The 21,968-nt window shown below is 49.6% G+C and overlaps 1 protein-coding gene across 1 annotated transcript in view; it reads right to left on the bottom strand.

The window, feature by feature from the left end:
- Nucleotides 1–21,968, bottom strand: part of LOC119399311 (TATA-binding protein-associated factor 172-like) — a 374,345-nt gene that overhangs the window by 305,383 nt on the left and 46,994 nt on the right. Inside the window, 6 exon segments of the mRNA XM_049417333.1 lie at nucleotides 4,786–5,001; nucleotides 7,496–7,536; nucleotides 8,427–8,692; nucleotides 9,260–9,456; nucleotides 16,169–16,302; nucleotides 17,553–17,777. Of these exon segments, the coding sequence (XP_049273290.1) occupies nucleotides 4,786–5,001; nucleotides 7,496–7,536; nucleotides 8,427–8,692; nucleotides 9,260–9,456; nucleotides 16,169–16,302; nucleotides 17,553–17,777 (1,079 nt within the window).

Genomic DNA, 21,968 nt, shown 5'->3' with positions numbered 1-21,968 from the left:
GAACGGAGCAACAAAGGCCAGCATTGCCCGCGACCTGAACATTCCCGAGTCGTCGCTGAAAACGATCCTCGCGAAGAAGGACAGTATCCTACTAAATGCGGCAAAGTTCGGCCTGAACAGGAAGGTCGCGAAAGATGGCAAATATGGTGCCATGGAGAAGGCCCTCGTTGAGTGGTTGCGTCAGGCCCGCAGTTCAGGAATTGCCGTGGATGGCGCAATTTTGAAGGAGAAGGCTGAGACAGTTGCATTGCGCTGCGGCATTGACGACTTTAAAGCCTCCAATGGCTGGTTGGATCGCTTTAGAAACGCAGTGGAGTTGTGTACAGCCGCTGCTGTGGAGAGAGCACGTCAGTCAGCTCCGACACTGTAGAAAAGTGGACTGCATTGCTGCCGGAATTGATACGGGAATACAAGCCGTCCGACGTGTTCAACGCGGACGAAACTGGATTATTTTATAATATGCAGCCAGAACAGACATTGGCATTCAAAGGAGAGAGCTGTCACGAGGGTAAGCGAAGCAAAGAGCGTCTTACCGTATTGCTTTGCGCTAATGAAGATGGCTCTGAAAAGCTTCCTGCCCTCGTGATCGGCAAGTTTGAGAAGCCGCGATGCTTCAAGAATTTGAAGAGGCTGCCGTGCCAGTACACGTTCAACCGGAAAGCCTGGATGACGGCTGCTATGTTTTCTACATATCTGCAGCAGCTGGACTCAGAAAGATTCTTCTGCTTGACAATGCGCCATGCCATCCATCAGATATGTCGCATTTGAGAAATGTGAAAGTTGTATTTCTGCCCCCCAATTGCACTAGCCAGCTGCAGCCACTTGACGCTGGCGTCATCAAGTGCAAGAAACAGAAATATCGGAAGTTTCTGGTGCAGCGTCGGCTGGCGGGCATGGAACGCAAGCAGTTGGATAAGAAGCTTTCTGTGCTTGATGCAATGCATTACATTGCTAGTGCATGGGACGCAGTCACGCCAGAAACCATCACCAACTCCTTCAGGCACTGCGGCTTTAATAGAAGTGGTGCTTGTTCTACCAGTGAAGGTGCAGTGCCTGTTGACGACGAACCAGAGTTCGGCAGCCTGGAGCTGCCTGGATCTTTCGTGGACTATGTTGGTGCCGACGACGACGTTGCAGAGTGCAGTGAAGTGTCGCTGGATGACATTATCGAAACTGTGCGTCCCGACACTGCGGGAACTTCCGACGAGGAAGAGATGGACAACGTTGCAGAGGCTAGCGCGTCCGTTCCGACTTACGCGGACGTGTTGTGCTCCGTCAACCACATTCGGCGGTTTGCTTGCGCACGCGACGAGATCGGCGACTTGCTGCCAGATGTTGCAGCTATCGAAAGAAAGCTGATGCGTCATGGCTGGGCAAACTCTCAGAAGAAAATCACAGTTTTTAAAAGGTGAGAAATAAAGGTTCGTTCACACCTCTGATAAAATGCGTGGTTGTCATTTTTTCAATGAATTTATTCTACGTTCCTCGGTGCAGCGTAGGTTTGTGCCGCGGACTTTCTTAGGCACTATGTGCCCACTGTTGTGGGGCAACAATGACCGTCACTGCCTATATTCTCGGTTTTTCGATTATACGACGCCCGGATTATACGACGATTTTGCGCGGTCCCCTGAATGACGGCTAATCGAATAATCGAAGTTCCACTGTACAACTCTCGTGCAGCACAGAGAAGTGAAGACATTAAAACGCGGAATTGCATTGTCCTGCTTATGTGCGGCATTATGTAAGAGTTGCTCACACATGCTGAACAATAGCTTCCGTGTGCGAAGTGATTGCCTCAAGGATCGCCCCTCCTCCCCTCACTAATGAAGAAACCAGAAATATGGCTGTTATACCACATATTCACAAGACGTTGCATAACCAAAAAATGTAGGGAAAAGGTATGCAGTGAGGGTGGTTTTTTTTCAGCAACTCAGAAGCTTGGGCGTATCTGCTCCATAGTGCACAGAAGGGCAAGTTTCTACAGGAGGCAATAGAAAATGTCGTAAAAAACGTGACTGCTTTTGTAAAATACTGTTTAGGAGTGGTTTAGGTGGTGACGAAACTAAGCAGCCACCAAGGTCATTTAGAGCCGCCGATGGTTGCACACTTTTTATAGCTGGCAGAGTAGGTGACGTTGCTGGCGATGGCACAGTCCTCCACCATTCAGGGCCAACCCTTGCGAAAATGGCAACAGGAAGGCGAACAACAGGAAGGACAACAGGAAAAACAACAGGAAGGGGAAGGTCAAAGTAATGAAGGAAAGGTTGGCTGCAAATATTGATGCAAAGGAAAGAAGCAGACACGTTCGGCGCAGCGAAGGCTTGAGGCCCACCACAGCGCGAAAGACAGAAGACCAGACCAGAGGGCAGCATGAGAAAACGTCCTTTGTGGCATGCAGTGGCATTGAGGGGGAGTGGGTGAAAACAATGCGCATCTCCGTGACGAAAGGCGCAATTAAGAGGTACCTTGTGGAGACAAGTGTCGCAGTGATCCCAGTCGAATGGCCGCAAGAGCTAAGTACCGAGCGAGAGCGAACACAAGAAGAGAATGGCTACTCTCTCCTCAGCTGAAAGAAATCGGCCGAAATGCCGAATAGGTTCCCCAAGCTGGGCCAGGCAGCGTTGCGGTGCACGGGGCAACAATCACCTGCAGTCGGGGACTGTAGTGATGGTGGAATACAAACACGTTTCAGCTGGTGTGTTGTTCCGCCGCACCATTTCAGCTTCCTCCGTCCTCCCGTTGGACCGTCAAAGCCTGGTTTTGATGTAGAGGTCGCCACAGCTTAGCCCTTTCGTTAGGCTGCCACCAGAGCTTGATGCCCGCTGCAGCTTGCGTGCCTATACAGTCAAATCCCGCTACAACGAAATTGACGGGACGCACGAAAAAATTCGTTATCGCGGAATTTCGTTGCAGCGAAATTTCATCTATAGACCACAAATGTTAGGAAGATCTGATAATCATGACTCGTCATTTGGCCCCGTCAAACGCATATGCATTGTCCTTTGCATTTAACTCTCGCTAACTCGGACGCACTTGGCCGCACACCGAGTGAATGTATTTTCTCGCGTATAACACGCACAAAATATACAGAAAATTTTGCGCTAAACTCGGGGTGCGGGTTATACGCGAATGTCGGTGCGCAAGTTGGCTTCACGGTAATGCAAGGAAGGCGGCTTTGCGTCAACACGCGAGTTATACACGTGGGTTATACACGAGCAAATACTATATGCAGGCTACCCTCGATGCGTGCCGAGCGCGTAGTGCCGTAAAGGAGCGTGCCAAAGTTCGCTAGAGGCTAACTGAAAACGAAGTGCCGAAGCTTCGCACTACCACAGTCATAAGCGAGCGAAGGGAAAGCTGAAACGCTTCGTGCCGTTTTACGACTTTATTGCCTTTAATCTTTCTTCCGGTGTATTAGCTGCGTACTTGAGCGTATTCGCTATCGATGATCGCGACGATAGCGACCGCGGTTTTCTGCGCAGCGGTTGCGGCAAACGGTGGTTCGTTTTCAATCCGTGCGCGCTGGCCGTGCGCGTGCCTTGAGAACTGCGTCGTTGCTATCTGTGATCGCGTCTACCGCAGTTTTGACCGCAGCATTGCTTTGAGCCTGTGCACGTACGTTGGATGCGCGCGTACTTTCGTGGTCGCTCATGATCGCGTCGACATGACCGCATTTGTGTTCACAGCGTTTGCGGCAGATGTAGTTACGTTTGGACTAGGTGCGCGCTGGCCGCGCGTGTGCCTTCAAAACGCCGTGGATGTCATTCACGATCGCAGGGCATGTGACGACGAGCCGTAGTTTTGTTTTCAGTGCTTCGTGAAAACAATGGCGGGAGTTCTTGAAGAACGATTCTTCCACGGCCCACACGCGCATCAAACCCGCCGGCAGCATCGTGGCGGATGGACGATCTGTCGCCGAGCATCTCAATGGCGAATAATTTACCGGGATGTGCGTGTGGTGGCAGAAAGCATGTCTCCAATGAAAACACGGGTCTTGTGATGCGGCCACACGGCTCTGGCAACGAGAAATGATAGAGTTTCTAGCGGAATTTCGCGGCAATCCTAGGCAAGCCCCATTTCCTTATGTGCTGGCACTCGCGAAAACTTCGTTCAAGCGGAAATACCCAGAAAAAGTATTCGTTGTGACGAGACATTTTTCGCATTGTTTTCTATGGGCGGCTGACGGGGAATCGAAAATTATTCGTTGTGGCGGAAATTTCGTTGTAGCGGTATTCGTTATAGCGGGATCCGACTGTATAGGTTCGGGCCCAATAAAGAGCACGTGCACTTCCGTCTGAGCAAGTAAGTGTCGGTCTCTGCGTGCCCATGCCCCTGCGCCACTAACCACGCGATAGAACCCCTTATCTGCTTTCTATCAGGTTTCTTTAATTAAGTGCCTGAATAAGTTTCTCAGGGCAAAATAAACCCTATTTTTCAATATTTATTATGCCTGTAATTTATGATAAATATTTGAAATATCGTTGATGAAAGCCTCAACAGCGACACTAAATTTAGTGCTCTGCTAAAATTTTTCAGCCAGGAAACTTTAAAAAGGGGCTCTCTGTCTTGCCTTAGGGTACCCATTCAGAATTCTTTCTTTTTAACGAATGAATGACGTTCCACTGTACATAGTAAAATGCAATGCAAAATGTTTTCAGCAACTGTTTTCCTTTTACTATACGCAGATGAAAGCACTTTCTTTGTTCCACTTTTGCTGTGCCAAAGTCGAACGTTGATATAAGTATGTTTTTATGGTACTTTCAAGAACTTTGATTGAAGACTCACCTCTTCTTCCCAGAGGTTGTCGCCTACTACACAATCAGATGGTGTGTCTTCTTTGGTGCTAACAACAATGGGCCCTGCTGTGCAGAGCCTCTTGGACAAGCTGGGTCCATCCTTGCTTGCACGCCGCTTGAGGCCACGGAACAAGCCTGCCGAAGGACAAGGCAGTAAGGGTGTGGACGCATGGCCAACAGCTGTGCCACATTCCAAATGACATTCCTGCAAGGAAAGAAAAGAAAGTGAACTACAGCTCGCCACTTGGAAAAGTCTCATTGAGTGAAAAGCAGACCTGCCAAGTACTGGGACATGAAATTAGGAAGACCCTGCAAAACCATTACCAGTGATGCGATTGGCTGAAGCCATTTCGGAGCAGGTTCTGTTGTACATAACCCGTACTTACTCGTACCCGTACATGGCTTTACCTGTGGTCGGAGCAGCCAAAAGCATGTTTTGGAGCAGGAAGAAAGACTGTTGGAGCAGCCAGAAGTGCATTTTAGAGCACAAAAACAGGCTTTTTGGAGCAGCCAAAAGCGTATTTCAGAACAGGGAAGAAGGCTTTTGGAGCCGCTAAAGGCTCATTGCCAAGTGGAAAAACTGAATTTGTGAGAACTGAAACAGCTGAATAAGGCGAAACTAAGTACCTTTCGATAGCATTCCCTGCCGTACAGCTCAGACTACATATAGCGTAACCGCTTATAGTGCAGGACTGGCTATAATGTGACCTTTTCTTACCTCCGTTTATCTTTAAATAGAACTCCATGTATATGCACACTGCTTATTGAGCAGCCCCCGATATGAAAGACCGGTTACAATGCGGCTCAGATAAGCGATGTAGCGACCATGCTTCTCAAAAGAGGTACACCGGCAGAGGAAAGAGAGCGACGGAGGTGTTACAAAGGAGGGGGGGACGGCGAGCAAACTAACGAGGACCGGAGCAGGAAAAAAAGGAAGAAGAAAAGAAGATGCGTCGAGGGCAGTACAAGGAAGGGTTGTCTAGGCGCTGGAGAAGTGTTCACTTCGGCCACTGTCCACACATTCTGCACAGAACGGGTGGCCGCATCCGTGTCACGTGCACGGTAACATGCGATAACATCCCCCACCTTGCAAAAGGCCTGGCGTCGATTGCTCAACAAGCAGAGAGGAGCATAACGAGCATGAAGGAATGCCAGGATATGGGGAGGGGGGCTGCGTCGCTTGAAGCACACGTGCTATCTTGACAGGCATCAGGAGACTGCTTGTAAACTTGCTGTGCTCTCAACGCTTACTTCGCATTTAGAGAACCGACCACACAAAAATCGCTTTGGTCCCTGGAGCAACCGTATTCCATTAAACCAGCGTATTGTTCAGTTAACAGAGATCAGATTCAAAAGAGTTAGCTTAGCTGCTAGCCTTCTTTGTGTAACATTAAATTTTGTTGCTATCGCATTCATCGCTTTGGCCCTAAGCGAAGCAGTGATCTTTTTTTTGTCCGGAAAATAATTACGTCATCGTAAAATGCAGATATCACGTGTGCAACCTCAATTCCACCATCAGTGAAGGTGGTCTTCTGCAAATGAAGGCTTTCACCTGTGCCTCCAGCAGGAGGACTTGAAAGCTTAGATTGTCACGGCTGTTATCTCAACTGTGAACCAAAACTTGGTTTCACATGTGCTGCCCTTTGTTCTTCTGCTCGTGAGTGCAATCTTTTGTGCCCAATCTCATGGTGTCTAGGGCAAGCTTCCCGAGATGACATGCCAAGTTGCAAACCTGCAGGCTAGGTCTAATGAGCACAAACCGCAAAACAGGTTTGGTGCCGCGTTGACGAAAAGCTTTGCAGCTTAAAGGGGTGGATGGGTCATTGTCAACGAAAACGAGGAGATGCATGAGCAACTCGAGTAGTGGTTCGTGCAGTTGCTGTAGAGGATGTGAGTGCCAAGTCGGCTATAGGCTGTAGTAGAAAAAGGGTGTGTTTGAAATAAACAGGGTCACTTCTGCTGGGGAATGGAGTGTGCATCTTGATTCCGCGGCATTCGGGCTTCAGCCTGCATCCTCGGCCACTCCAGCTTGAACCCACCCACCACATGGTGTCAGAAATGGGATGCCTGGTTCCTGCCATTCGACATGGCTGGCTAATAAGGACGCTCCAGTGGTTCCAGTTCCTGCCCTTGGTACCGCCAGTCTCCGGAGCCCAGCCCCGTTCTCCTTCGACGATGCCGGTGAGTGGCTTCCCTGGTTGAAGCAATTCGAGGACTACGCCTTCATCACCCGGTGGCTCACAAGCTACTTCGTGCACCCCGTAATTGAGGTGTACGAGAGCTCTTGGTTCCACAAGCGGACGCAACAGCCAGGCGAAACTTGTCGACAGTTTCTTCACGGCCCTTCGGAACATGCTCGGCAAGTGCAGCAAATCAGAAGTCTGAACATGCTACGCAACTATGCGTCACCAGCCTTTGAAGAGCGCCTTGTTTGCGGCCATTTCGTCGTGGGTTTGTCGTCCGAGAGACGATTCTCGTCTCTCGGGGTGCGGCACAGTGTGTCTGAGAGACGATTCTCGTCTCTCAGACACACTGTGCCGCACCCCGAGCCTCTCCCTGGACAACGCACTTGTGCAAGCCCATCAGCACGAAGACGCCGAGTGCGGGAAGCAACACCTCTCCCTCAACGCTGAGCAAGTGCCGACGGCTCAGCGTTGAGGTCAGAGTCTCGTGACCACTTCTGCGGTCACTAGACTCACCGACGGTCCGACTGCCCAGCTGCTAAAGCGGTCTTTAACCACTGCAAGATAAGAAGTGAGGCCACATTGCGTTGGCATGTTGCTCAAAGAGGCACCTCGGATCCGTGGAGCTCCACTCCGTCATGGAGGTGGCTCAGAACGGGCAGTACGTTGAAGTTCGGGTCAACAGACGCCCTCTAGTATTCAAGGTGGTCTCTGGCGCCGACGTTTCGGTGGTTCCGCGCACGTTTCCTGGCTGCCCAGTCATCCTCAATAAGCTGCGTGGCGAGGAACTGTTTGGACCCGGGAAACAGTCCCTGAAGCTTCTCGGCACTTTCTCTACTGCGCTGTCTTGGAGATGCCGGCAAGTCAATGAGCCCCTCTACATCGTAACGGGACAAGAGCTACCCCTTCTACGCTATCCCGCCATTGTTGCCCTTGGTGTCATCAAGTTTGTCAGCGCCATCACACCAGCTCTGCCGGACACGCCACCTCGGGAAGTCCCTCCAGCCCTTTTCGTCGGCATGGGCATGTTTCAGGAAGAGTACACGATCCGTATCAAGCCTGATGCAGTACCGTATTCCTTCAGCACAGCCCAGCATATCCCGATAGCCCTACGAGACGTAGTCAAGAAGGAGCTTGACAAGATGGAGCAAGAGGGCGTGATCTGGCGCGTTGACAAAACGACAGTACTGGTGCGCAGGCCTTGTTGTTGACCCGAAGCGGGGGGTTTCTGCCTTTGCGTAGATTTGATTGAACACAACCAAGTCGTTCTGCGTGAACACCACGTACTCCTAATCGTCAACCAAACCCTCGGACTGCTCGGCAATCCCCGCGTTTTTTCGAAGTTGGGCGCAACTTCAGGCTTCCGGCAAGCATGCTTGGCCTACGACTCCCAGATGCATACGACCTTCATCACTCCGTTTGGCAGATACTGCCATTGCTGCCTCACATTCGGCATTATATCGGCCCCAGAATACTTCCAGCGTCAGGTGTCGCGCCTGCTGAAAAGGTTGGGCGGTGTAGTTAACCTCATGGACGACATCCTTGTGTTTGGCCGCACCGCAGAAGAGCACGACCAACGCCTCCAAGCAGTTCTCGGTCGCCCCCAACAAGCAGAGGTCACCCTCAACGCCGCGCCCTCTAAGGCCAAGTGCAGTTTCGGCGTGTCCAGTGTACGATTCCTTGGCGGCAGCAGCGGTGCCAATGGCATCACTCCTAATACAGACAAGGTGGCAGCCATTCAGCGCATGCCAGCTCCTCAGGACGTTCATGGTGTCCAACGTTTTCTTGGTATGCTCAACAATGCGGGTTGCTTCCTTCCGGGTCTCTCTCAGACGACCGCGCCGATCCGAAGTCTCCTAAACAAGACTGCAGCCTGAACATGGGGACCAGCGCAAGATTCAGCATTTGACAAGCTCAAGACCATGCTGTCCTTGCACATCTGCCTTGCAAGGCACAACCCTGCACTCCTGCCAACAGTCTCCGCAGATGCCAGTTCTTTTGGACTGGGTGCACTGCTTCTTCAAGACCAGCCATCAAGGGATCGCCGACCAGTTGCATATGCCTCTCGTGCACTGACAGAAGCAGAACGAAGGTACAGCCAGATCGAAAAAAAGGCACTGGCTGCCACCTGGACCATTAACCGGTTCGACGAGCTTCTTTGGGGCGTTCGTTTCATACTGGAGACCGATCATAAGCTGTTTGGTCAAGCTCCTTGGAACCATGGACCTCGACCTTGTGCCACCTCAGATCCAGCGCTTTTGCATCCGCCTCCTCAAGTACCAGTTCGACGTCAAGCCTGGGAAATAGTTAGTTACCGCAGATGCACCCTCACGGGAACCGGTCGCCCAGTTGCCAATGGCTCCAGCTGTCGACAAGGCAGAGCTGTACGTCCAAGTAGCGCTTCGCACTATCCCTTCCACATTGACTGCCGTGCTGACCAGGCTGCTGATCAGGAGTGTGTTGAGGCTCAGGTCATACTGCGAGCAAGGGTGGCCTCAGAAGGGGAGTCTGCTGGTCAGCATGGCTCAGTTTTAGGCTCATCGCGCTGAACTCACTATCAGTGACAGCCTTCTCCTCTTCAGGCGACGCCTACTGGTGCCCGCTTCTTTGCGAAAGCATGTCCTGTCCCTCATCCACAATGGACACCTCGAAGTGAACCGTTGCCGCGCCATCGTCAGGGGGGCTGTGTAGTGGCTGACCATGGGGAGCCAGATAAAGACCATGGTGGAGAACAGTCCCAACTACGTGTCCTCCCAGAGCTACGGCTTCTCCCACTACACCAGCAGTCCCAGGTACTCACAGTCCAATGGCGAAGTTGAGCGGATGGTGCTGACTGTCAAGAAGTCTCCAGACTACAGCAAAAGGGAGAGTTGGGCTAGTTGGTTCGGGTTCATTTCGGAACAGCACGAAAGACGAAAGACACAGAAGAAGACTTAACAACACGAGCGCTGACCAACAACTGAGTGCTTTATTCAAGCAAAACAGAAAAAGAAAGCAGAAAAATAACAAAACATGCGTGCGCAACCTATGCACATGACTAAGACTACAGGCTTGCATCATCACTAGGTATTGTTCAAGTAAGACAACTCGCATTCGAGCAACGCAATAGACAGTGTACTAACACACGTGTCACCATTTTTGCAGATAGAGAATGCTTCAGATACCGTAAAAACCGGAATATAGGTCGGACCGGAATACAGGACGAACCCCCCACTTCTAACTACTGGAAATTGAAAAAAGAAAAACAGAAGTAGTACATGGAACGGCCAAAATATAAAAAGGCGCCTTTACCATGAAACAAATGCAGTTTCAAATGGTGCACAGTGAAAATGCCATTTATTTACACTTGTGTTTACATGTAAGTTCCACATGGCAGAAAGCCAAAAGATGGGCTCGGGGCATTATCCTCGTAAAACGTTACAACCGTCTTGACAGCATTAATTTGGATGCCCTTTGAGGTCCCCGGTAGCAATCACGACGTGAGCACGGCTCCAGGTTAAGCTGTGCAACCTCAGTCCAGCTCTAGATACGCTGTGGTCTGGCACCGAAACAAAGTTCTCTTCTGATCGCTGCATATCGTGATGTGATTCCTCAGCGTTCGCCAGTAGTGAATGCTTCCGTGGTGCACTCGATCTGCCCGCTGATCACAGCCATACATACCGCTGTAACCAGAGCTGCAAGCATCACAGGAAGCAACAAAGAAACAGTATCCGGCGAGATTGGAGCAGCGAGAACACCCGTGCAAAGATAAACGTTCAGTTACTATTCAACACGGAAATTTGGGCTAGTTGGTGGGTGTGGAACTTGTACATCTCAGCAAGCGTAGCAGAACAAACACAAGAGAAAGAGACACGTAGAGAGGACGGGCGCTAGACATCAACTGAAAGTTTACTAACACAAAAACGATGAAATTGTACAGACATGCGCAAAACCTTCAAAAAGGTGCAGACGGCACTACTAACACTGATATCTGCAATGTCACGTCAGATACGCTCTTTTGCATGCGACGCCAGTGACGGCGAACTTACGGGTGCTAGACATCAGTTGATGTCTAGCGCCTGTCCTGTCTACGTGCCTCTTTCTCTTGTGTTTGTGCTGCTGTGCCTGCTAAGATGCACAAGTTTCAGTTACTGCTTGCGACTCACGGCTCCCGCTCACGTTCATGTGCGCTAGCATCCCAACACACCTTTCACACACTTCAGACCAGATTTCTTCGTGCCTTCCTACGGTGAACTGTCATTGGCCACCGGTCGAAAGCAAAAAAAAAAGCACCTCGGAGCCCAAATAGATTCACAAAACAACAATAAAAGCGCAAAATGAGATCGCCTACAGCACAAGTAGCACAAAGCTGGTAGTAAACAAGGCCACGCCGATGATTGCGATAGCGATGGAGGCGGTTGACTTTAGTTGCCCATAGTGGCCAGACTTGCAAAGTTTTTCTGGCAACGACCGATATGTAAGACAGGGGTCGTCTTTTTAGGGCTATTTTTTGAAAAAACAATTCGATCTATACAATATAACCTCATTACAACAGACCTTCATAGTGAAGAGGATTTTGGTCTGTTGTAAAGGGAGTATGTAATATCCAAGTACTGTTACAACAGACTTTTATGTAAACGCTGAATGGGTATGCTATAACCGGATAGAATCATGAGTCACAAACATGGTCTTATTTTTAACAGGGGACCAAAAAAAAAACTGCGGTTTTTAAAAAATCAAATATTCAGTTTCTGTAGCCCATTTTCTATCTGATTCCAAAATATCTTCACTGAAAACTACGTAGAAGTGCTATAAAATTTTTTTTTGCGTCTGCCGACTTGGCGAAAATTGCAGAAATAGCAAAAAAAGAAAACAACAAAACGGCGTTTTTTAAATTTATAGCTCGGCAACGGCGTAACCGGGCACCACCATTTTGGGCTCGTCGTAAAGAGCATTTCTACGTGTTCAAGTTCTCCATTTCAGCTAGCTCCTCCATTCAGTAACAAGTGTACAAAAAGCACATGTTTGAAGTTCAATTCAAGGCCTCAGATTGGCTGCTTCTGCCGTGATGCGCGCTTCGGGATCATCGTCTGCTACTTGTGCGTCGCGAGGTTGTGGCTGTCGAAAATTGCACTACTTAGTGACGCGTTCGCACTCGTTCTGTGTTCACGGGTCGACGATAATTTAGAACGCTTTAGTTTGGCAGCTGCAAGCGGAAGCTCAATCGTCAGATTACAATAGCGCGCCGCACTCGTCGCAAACATCGCATACGTGCATAGAACATCGCAGACATCTTCTTATCAGCACTTCGGAGCTTATGATGAAGGCCACCGCGGGACAACTCTTCGTACTCGCAATCGAGCATCACGTAGTTTGAAACATCGGGCACCGCGGCCACGCACATCGCAACTGAGCTTTCTACTCGATGTCGTGGCTAGGCTTAACTCCGCTCACGGTGCCGATATACGAGACAAATCCGAACTTTGTGGGCAAGAACATTGCGCTAGCAGACACGCAAAAGCGAAGAAGCCGCAATGTCCTTCATCGCAAGCAATGAATCGCATCGCCCGCTGGCACCTCAGAACAGTGGATGGGCATTTTGCGCATCGGCAGCGGACCCAGCGACCCCCCCCCCCCCTCAGCTCTCAGCTCGCTGAGAGCTGAGAGCTGAGGGGGGGGGGGTCGCTCCCCTCGGAGAAGCGGTGGCAACGGCTAGCAATTTCGCGCGTCAGCGCCCTGTAACGCAACACTAAGCACGCTGCGCGCCGATTTTTTGTCGCTACAGCAAGGCATAGCTGATCATTGACAGACCGGAGATCGGCGGCGGCCTTCATTCTTAAATCGGTACGTCGATATCCGCGGCGCGCTGTTTCCGTTCCGAAAGTATGCTCAGCGACGTTTGAAGTCGGAAGTTATTGAATTTGGTATGTCCGTGGTAGAAAAGTCTGCTCTAAACGAGTCCTGACCACCTTGTTGGCCTGACATTTTAGTCAATTATATCCGAATGTCCGTTGTACCAGAATCCGTTGTAAACGAAGCTCAATCAATGGAACATATACGGAGGTCGGCATAACGCCGCAAATTGGTATGTAATATCTGAATGTCTGTTGTAAACAGATCCGTTGTAACGAGGTTATACTGTATTCCGGTTTTTGCGTATCTCCCTTATGTGAGAATCATTGTGCCCAACAACGGTGGTCGTGTGGCAGAACTCCGGGGAGCACCCATAAGCAGCACAGTGGGCAGACAAATGGGAGTACGGTGTACCCTCTAAAGAGCTACGGTGCTCAAGCTGGCGGATGTTGAGGCAACGCCCCGTTTGCCCCACATAAACCTTACCGCATGACAACGGAACGGAATATACAATATTGCTTCGACAAGGAACAAATTGCATGAGGTGCCTGAATGTGCAAATTCTGCTGGACGACACATTCACACCTGGGGACAACTTATCAATTCTGGCACACAGGCTGTTCAGCTTATTTTTGGCGGAAAAGTAGACATAATATTGAATCAGCAATTTTTTTTTATACGGGGAGAGATACCATGAATATACGGAATCACCGCTATCCTCTTACCCTTTCCTAATTTGCCACTGCGCGTTTCTGCTTGAACATTTTTAACTTTGTTCAAAACTTTTAGTGATGTGGAAACAGTGACGTCAAGGGGGAAACCTGCATGTTTTAGACGTTGAACTTAAGATAGAAGGCTAGAGGACATTTTGTGGACACAAGAGTGCGTTAGGGCAGAAAGAATGGCATTAACAGCGATGCCAGATTTTACAATTTAAAATGACTGGAGGAATAGCTGAGCAAGGGCTTCTTAGACCTAGGGGAAACTCCCAGCAAACGGGGTCCTCATTAAACATGAGACAAATCCAAGAACTGAATTGTCTCTTCCACAGGACCTTCACATGTAAAAGTCAGGCCTTGACCTCCTTCTTTGAAGCAATTCACTATATTGATCATGTGGTGTGTGAAAGTTCTTTTTACACTACCAAATAATCATCTACATAGCAAAAAATCCTCACCGCCATTCCCTCCAGATCGTCAGTCAAAACATTCGTCAATGCTACTGAGAAAAACATCACATAGTACCAGGGCTACCCGGGACCCTATGCAAATACCCGATCGCTGTACATACACTTTATCATTCCATCCAACCAAGGTCGAGGACAAATAAAACCTGAGCAGCTCTAGAAAGCTTTCAGTGCCAATACCACAACTGTTGATGAATGTGCATTCATCGTTCTGGTCTTTGGTGCAAGCCTTCACACACGTCATCAACTGTGCACGGGGAATAGAATAAAATAAATCAACAACATCGATGCTAAAGGCCATACATTTTTAGGCTCTTCTGTGCTTAAATATTTCATTACTTTGTGCGAACCATTAATGAAAAAAGGGTCATTAATAGAGAGCTGAGATGCTTTTGAAGAAATCCAGACACTTCATACTACAGCTCAGACCACTTACAACGTAACCACTTGCAGTGCAGTACCGGCTATAATGCGGTTTTTTCTGACTCCCGTTTACCCTCACATAGAACACCATGTATACGCATACCACTTATTGTGCAGTCCCCCGAGATGAAAGACCGGTTATAATGCGGCTGCCGGAATGTTCTCAGAGATTTGAGGGAGCGAGCGTGCTTCTCAGCGGAGATGCGCCGGCGAGGAAGAGAGCGGTGACGGCGTTACGAAAGAGGAGGGGACGCGGAACAAACGAACGAGGAGCGGGGGGAGAAAAAAAAGGGATGGCAATGGGAGGCAGCAGCCCGGCGCGGGTGTGTGGTGTGAGGAGGGGGAGCGGTTGCATGGCCGACGCAGAAGCCTTTGCCCCCTTTTCCATGCGTGCTCCGCTACGTACGGGCGCCCGCGTCTGCATCAAGGGCGCGTTACCGCTGTTTGTCTTCGTCGGGAAAATAGTTGCTTCGTCGTAGAGCGCAGATATCGCGCGTGCAACCTCGATTCCCCCGCGAGTAACAATGCTTTGAGACGCGATTGAGCTTTCGCGTTTGTCACCAACAGGCGGACTTACAAGCTTGAAAGACTTTTTCAGGATAGTGGCAGCGGCTGTGCTCCCGACCGCGAACCAAAACTTCGTTTCATGCGTGATGCCCTCGGCTCGCAAGTGCGATCTCTTCTACGCCCGATCTCCGTGTTGTCTAGGGCAAGCTTCTCGCGACGGCATGCCAAGTTACAACGCGCACGCGAGGTCTAACAGGCGCTAGCTGCCATATCGGTGGCCGCGGACCACAGAAGTCGCGGTTTGGTGCCGAGTCAATGAAACATTTTGCATTTAGAAGCGGTGACTTACATCTTTAACGAAAACGCGGGCGTGTGTGTAAAACACTCGAGTGGTGGTTTGTGGTCACCACCGTTTTTGACATTGCGCATGCGCAGTATGTTACCGCGGCAACTTCCCGTGGCGGCGCATTTTTTCCGCGTTCGTTATGTCGGCACCGCAGGTCCGCGGACACTAACCGTTCAACATTTTCAAATGTAAGCAGATGCAAACTTACGTCCCAGTCGCATGCCTCGATAGTTGTAATCGCGCGCCTGCCTGTTGGTCATGTTTTGCACACGTGCAACCTTTCAAAAATGTTGATTTGGTTATAGTGCAGTACCGCTTACAGTGCGGATATTCGCGACTACGGTGACTTACGTTATAAGCGGTCTACGCTGTACCAGGTGTGACGTTCTGTAACAATAACCCGAAATGGTACATCAGTCTTGTGCGTTTTAGCCATGAAAAGGGGCCTTAAAAGGATTTCATTAGTCTTTACAACTGTACTGTTGAGACGGTCCAAATTTAAGTCCTTCATGAGTGCAATGGCTTGCTTCTTGACCTGCACGGGCTTGAGCCTTGAAGCAACGAAATTTTTGCTTATTGCACTACATGCTTTCTTTACTTGAACTTACTTGAACAATACCTAATGATGATGCAAGCCTGTAGTTTTTTGTCGTGTGCATAGGTTTCACGCGCATGTTTTGCTATTTTTCTTCTCTTTCTTTTCCTGTTTTGCTTGAATAAAGCACTCAGTTGTCAGTCAGCACTCGTGTTGTTAAGTCTTCTTCTGTGCCTTTCGTCTTTTGAGCTGTTCCGAAATCTCTCTAGACTTTTGGCCCTCTTGTTGTACCGTAACGCACTTGGCATGACCGGGCACAGCCCCGATCAGCTGCTCATGGGGTGCAGCCTGAGGACTCACTTTCCGGTCCCAACAGCCACGTTTCTTCCAGGATCCCCTCACACTGCCGACTTTTCCACAGGCGCGACACTGCCCAACGACGTCACCAGTGTCAAGATTTTGACCGTCGGCATGCTGCGCTGGATTTGCGTCCCCTAGGGGAAGGGGAGAGAGTCTGGATTCGTGACACAGATTGTGCTGACACAGTTCTGTGTGCAGCACAGCGTCCACGCTCCTATGTGGCCCAGATAGATGCAGGTGCTCTCGTCCGCAACTCGAGGCATCTGGTACCGCAGCAGTCTCAGTCATCAGGTGGCCTTGACCTCGGCAGCGCCAGTCCACTGCCACAAGGATCCCAAAGCCCCGCCACAGACTCCAACTCACCCAGTGCTTGTGTGCAGCCTTCCAACTCCCAGGGCAGTTACTCCTCTACCAGCTGCATCGCCATCGATTGCCCCCGGCTACGCAGACCATACTGCGTCGGTTGTGCATACCCGGTCTAGACGTTGTGTTATGCCACCGGTGCGGCTGAACTTGTAGAGCATGCCATAACACATTGGTCATTAGGTTACATACCTGAGATCGAGGTGTTGCTTTTTTTTATTTTCCCAAAAGGGGGGATGTAGAGGGTGTGAGTGCCAAGTCAGCTATGAGGTGCCGTCTATGCTGTAGTAGAAAAAGGGTGTGTTTGAAATAAACAGAGTCACTTTTGCTGGGGTAATGGAGCGTGGATATTGATTCCGCGGCCCTTGGGCTTCAGCCTGCATCCTCAGCCACCTCAGCTCGAACCCACCCACAACAGTTGCCCCTGCTTTCTAAGAACAAAGGTAGTCCGACCAGCACTGCGAAAGCGTGACCGTTTTCCTTAATCTACGTGAGGTTAGAGCCACTGTAGTGTGGTGTGTACACGTGAGGATAGAAGGCTAGATGTCACTAGCAATTGTAAGGCACATGTTAGGGCGTTTCAACATCGAAAGATTAGTTTCGTTTCCGAAACATGAAAACACTGCGCTGGGCGCAGAATAGTAAAAATGTAGCAGGATGTAGCAGGATTGGTCTTTTGGAGCAGGTTGGCACAATTGGCGCAGCTATCACATCACTGCATTGCGAAGGGGGCAAGCATGTGGCACACAAGGCAGCGCTGTGGTCTTATAGAGATTACAGTTCGGAGTGGACTTAGTGCCACCCATTTAAAGCATATTCTACACCACGTTTGGGTTAGCCTACGTGGCAAAACCCACTGCAAATTTTGGGGAAAAAGAACTGCTAAAAAATGCCATGAGGTTATGTTTTTGCATGCTTCCCAGGAAATTTCCTTGTCACTCATACAAGCGTGCGAACTGGAATGAATCCATGCATTGTAGGGGGACCCAGAAGACTTGGCAGGTCTGGAAAAGCCACTTACCGATGTAGTGTTGCACTCCAGCTTGGCATCTGGTTGAGGCACAGTCCCATGTGGCATCGTCCCCAGTCTGCAGCTCTGCTCTTCCACTGCTGCAGTTGAGGCTGAGATCCTCGGCAGAGAAGAGATCGGAGGTGTCCAGACCAATACGCTCGGCCATCTCGAGGCCCAAACGCCGATTAAGCAGCCGCCGCTGCTGCAGCAGCACTTCCTTGGACTGTGAGCCACCTATTGAGTGGAACACACATGACGAACTTGTAGTGCCAAACACAATGCTTATGTGCAACATCTATGCAACATTTCAGAATTTGGAAGAAGCCACAGGTCTTCTCATTTCTGCAATCTTTTTTGTCGCAATTTCCATGGAAAGAACAAAGGTGTTGAGCTAGGGTAGATATTGGAAGATGGTCATGAGGACGTGGTGGAAACAAAGGGACGTACATTAACGTAACAGACGTTTCACAGAACGCATTACTGTTTCTGAATGTGAGGCTCCATCTGCAGATGATTAGGATTCCTGGCTAGTAGTCACACCTTTCCTATAGTGGCATGGAGCCTTGTTTCACTGAAATGAAGACAGGCTTTTATACTGCCACGCGCACTTAGCTTATTTTTGTGTGTGATTGGGCTTCAGCTGCAAAAAACTGTCAACACTGCTTGACGCAGTCTTCGCAACTGTTGCAGATTGTCCTATTGAGATTACATGAAAAACGCGAATGGTCAAGTTTATCCGCTGGCTAACGCGAGCACAAGTAATAACGCTGGAAGGTTCAATCACTCATACATACAAAAGCCAACGACAGTGATCGCCATTATCAGTGTACAGAGTGCACTGCTCAAATCATCAGAAAAGAGTGCAGGCAAATGGGACAAGACACACAAGACTCAGCAATGGCTAACAACATGACAATGATTGGAGCAGCCTTGGGAGCAGCTAGAAGTATGTTTTACAGCAAGAAACATCCTTTTGGAGTACTCATGTGCGTGTCAAGAAATGTACCTACAATTCAAATGTTTGAGAACTTCAAAAGTCAATTAATCACAATTAAAAGATCCCACAGTGCTGGGCGAAACTCAATACACGACAAAAACAACTAGATAAACCGCAAGAGGCTCCATATTGCCACGCATGTTAATAAACTTTTTGATGTGTTCAGGTTTCAGTCACAAAAACTGTTAGCAACACTTGGCGCAGAATATGCTGCAATGCTTGGGAAGCAAGCAATTGTTTAAGATCATTCTGTTAAGATTGCATGCAGGACGAAAATAGTCAAGTTTATTTGAAGGCTTACGCAAGCACCAGCGATAACGCTGGAAAGTTTGATGACTGCTTTATAAAGACACTCCGCTGATTATCAATCGCCGACGCTCTGTTCACCACGATCAGTGTACAGCATGTATTGCTTGTAGTTTGACCGTTAGTTTCCCAGGCACAAGTTCAACAAAATAAAGAGTTTCACCATGAACACGCCAACTGCTACCTTCATCATCAAGACCACTATAATATTTCAACGAGACAGCATTCATCAAGAATGGAAAAAATGACTAGAACCACAAACTGCACAAGACGGCATGGAATTTAATAAGTAACACACCTTCCCTTTACTTCAGAACACGCATTTGATAACAGCATGATATTAATAATCCCAATAGCTGTAGCAGCAGTTCTTATAAGTGATACAACTCACATCCTGAAAGAACTATTCAACAGGCTGCCTCTGGTGACCAGTTTGCCTTTTTCTTAGGTGAAGCAAAGCTAGGTATTGGGATAGTTGGTTTTGCATGATTAAAAAACTGCGCTACAGTTACCGAGACTAGAGAAGTTAGGGAGGACACATGTTAGGAAGTAGTTGCGCGACAGGTTGCGCTTGTCATGCATGCTTCGTAACAAGTGTCCCCCCTAACTTCTTTAGCTCTTGTAACTGTAGTGAAGCTTTTAATCGTTCTCAGCAGAAGCCAGACCTGTCAACACTAAATTAAGCCTGTATTTGCCTCGTGCTAAAAGTGAGTGACCACTTTCGATATTGCCAAAGTCCTCTGACTTTACTCTGCGGTCAATAAGGAGTTCGACATTGATTACCCCCCCCCCCCTTTCTTTTTTTTGCTCTCTCCACTTTAATTTGCAGCCTTTTCAGTGTCATCGTTTTTAGGTGCTCCAACTAAATCGGAATGTCTCCACTTAGCTGCGAGCTCTTCTGCAGAAACACGCACTTGGTACTGTAGAGGTAGCCACAGGTCAGCCCTTTATTTAGGCTGCCACCGAAGCGTGGCAGCCCTTGTAACTTGTGTGCCTATATATGTTCGGGCCCAATAAAGAGCGGGTATGTGATAAGATTAGTTTGCCGTTCCGGCGCCCGGGGGCGTAGATGTTGCAAGGAAATAAATACGGCGCACATGACCAGCCAGTCATGTGTGTAACCCGCCAACGTACGTGTGTGTGATTCGGTCCGGTGACCGGCATGGCTCAGGACTACCCGGTTATGACAAGTGGCGACGAGGTCGACTGACGAACCGGACGGGCACAGCACAACCACACATCGTCATGCCTGTCGTCGGGAAGCTGGATTCGTTTGACCCGAGTACATCGGAGTGGGTGGAATACCGTGAGCGGGCCGAGCTGTACTTCATCGCGAACGACATCCCGAGCGACAAGCAGACAGCTGTTTTTTTTGACATGCTGTGGTCCAGAGACTTATTCTCTGCTACGAGGCCTCCTAGCACCAAGCAGGCCTGCCCAAGCAGGACTGACCGAAATTTTTACCACACTTGGCAAGCACTACGCCCCTTGCGTATCAGAAGTAGTGGCAAGTTTCAAGTTTTTCTCGAGGCATCGAAAAGGGGGGGAGACCGTAAGTGACTACATTGCCTCGTTGAAGAAGTTAGCCGAAGACTGCAATTTCGCAACATTTCGAGAGCGCATGTTGCGCGACCAGATAGTCAGCGGAATCAATGACGTAACCATGCAAACACGGCTGCTGGAAAAGACATGTTTAACCTTCGAAACTGCGAAGGACACCGTCATAGCTATGGAAGCTGCGCGTAAAGATTCACGCGCATTGAGCAGTCAGCAAGCACAGCTACTATCTGACGAAGCTCCGGAGCAAGCGAACGTTGTCGCCTCGGGGAAAAATGATAGCTGTTGCTTTCGTTGCGGGGGAGGTCATTCTACGCGTTGGTGTAGGCACGGCAACACGACCTGTCACAACTGCCGTCAAAAAGGGCACCTTGCAAGAGTTTGCAGAGTTCAGCCCGGGGAGTAGAAATTTCGACCGGAGCCAGTCTAGTCGCAGCCGCTCTAGTCGAGTGAACAACCTGGGCGACCTGCCTGTCTCTGCTGAAGAGCCCGAAGTTTTCGACTTGTGGACGCTTCACACAGCTAGCTCGGAGACAATGCGCATAGTGGTTGAAGTTAACGGCGTAACGCTCGATATGGAGTTGGACACCGGCGCAAGTGTGTCGACCATTGATGAGGGCAAGTTCGCCGAGCTTTTTCCGTCGGTGCCGTTGGAGCCATCGAGTGTGCAGCTGAGAAGTTTTTTCGGCGACATGAAACGCGCCCAGGGAAAGCTGGAAGTGATGGTCAAACTTGGCGACAAGGAGCGCCAGCTACCACTGTTTGTCGTGAAAGGGGCGTGTCCTACGCTGTTTGGACGAAGCTGGATGAAGGCCTTCAAGCTAGGCATCGCTCAGACGGAGGGAGTCAACGTCGTGAAGTCTACGGAAGACCTGGTAAGCCAATATCACGAAGTTTTTTTGCAGCAGCTTGGCACGTTTCACGGCGTTGCAGCTTCTATATCCGTACAAAAGGGCGCGAACCCACGTTTTGTCAAGGTATGTCCGATACCATTTGCTTTGCGTGATCGGGTTTTTGAAGCACTACAGAGGATGGAACGGGAAGGCGTTATCAAACCAGTGAAAACTTCTCAGTGGGCCGCGCCCATCGTTCCTGTATTGAAGCGCGACGGCCGGGTTTGGGTCTGCGGCGATTTTAAGACTACCATAAACCCGGTGACAGTCGTCGAGTCCTACCCTATTCCTAGGATTGAGGAACTTTTTGCGCGGCTTACAGGGGGCAAGAAGTTCACAAAGCTTGACTTGCAAGACCAGCAGGTCCCACTCGATGAGGAGTGCCAAGAGCTAGTCACCATTAACACTCCGAGGGGGTTATACCGATTCACAAGGCTGCCGTTCGGGGTTTCATCAGCTCCGGCTATATTTCAGCGAGAGATGGAAAATCTTTTGCACGACCATGACCATGTCGTAGTGTACTTTGACGATATTCTGGTCACAGGAACCAGTGACAAAGCGCATTGGGAGAATTTGGGTCGAGCGTTGGATCGCCTGAAAACCGCGGGACTGCGACTGAAGTTATCCAAATGCGAATTCTTGAAACCAGAAGTCCAGTACTTGGGCCATATC

Source organism: Rhipicephalus sanguineus, chromosome 7 (assembly GCF_013339695.2).
Source record: "Rhipicephalus sanguineus isolate Rsan-2018 chromosome 7, BIME_Rsan_1.4, whole genome shotgun sequence".
Lineage (NCBI taxonomy): Eukaryota > Metazoa > Arthropoda > Arachnida > Ixodida > Ixodidae > Rhipicephalus > Rhipicephalus sanguineus.
The sequence above is the reverse complement of the archived record's forward strand: the minus strand, read 5'-3'. Positions and strand labels throughout refer to the sequence as shown.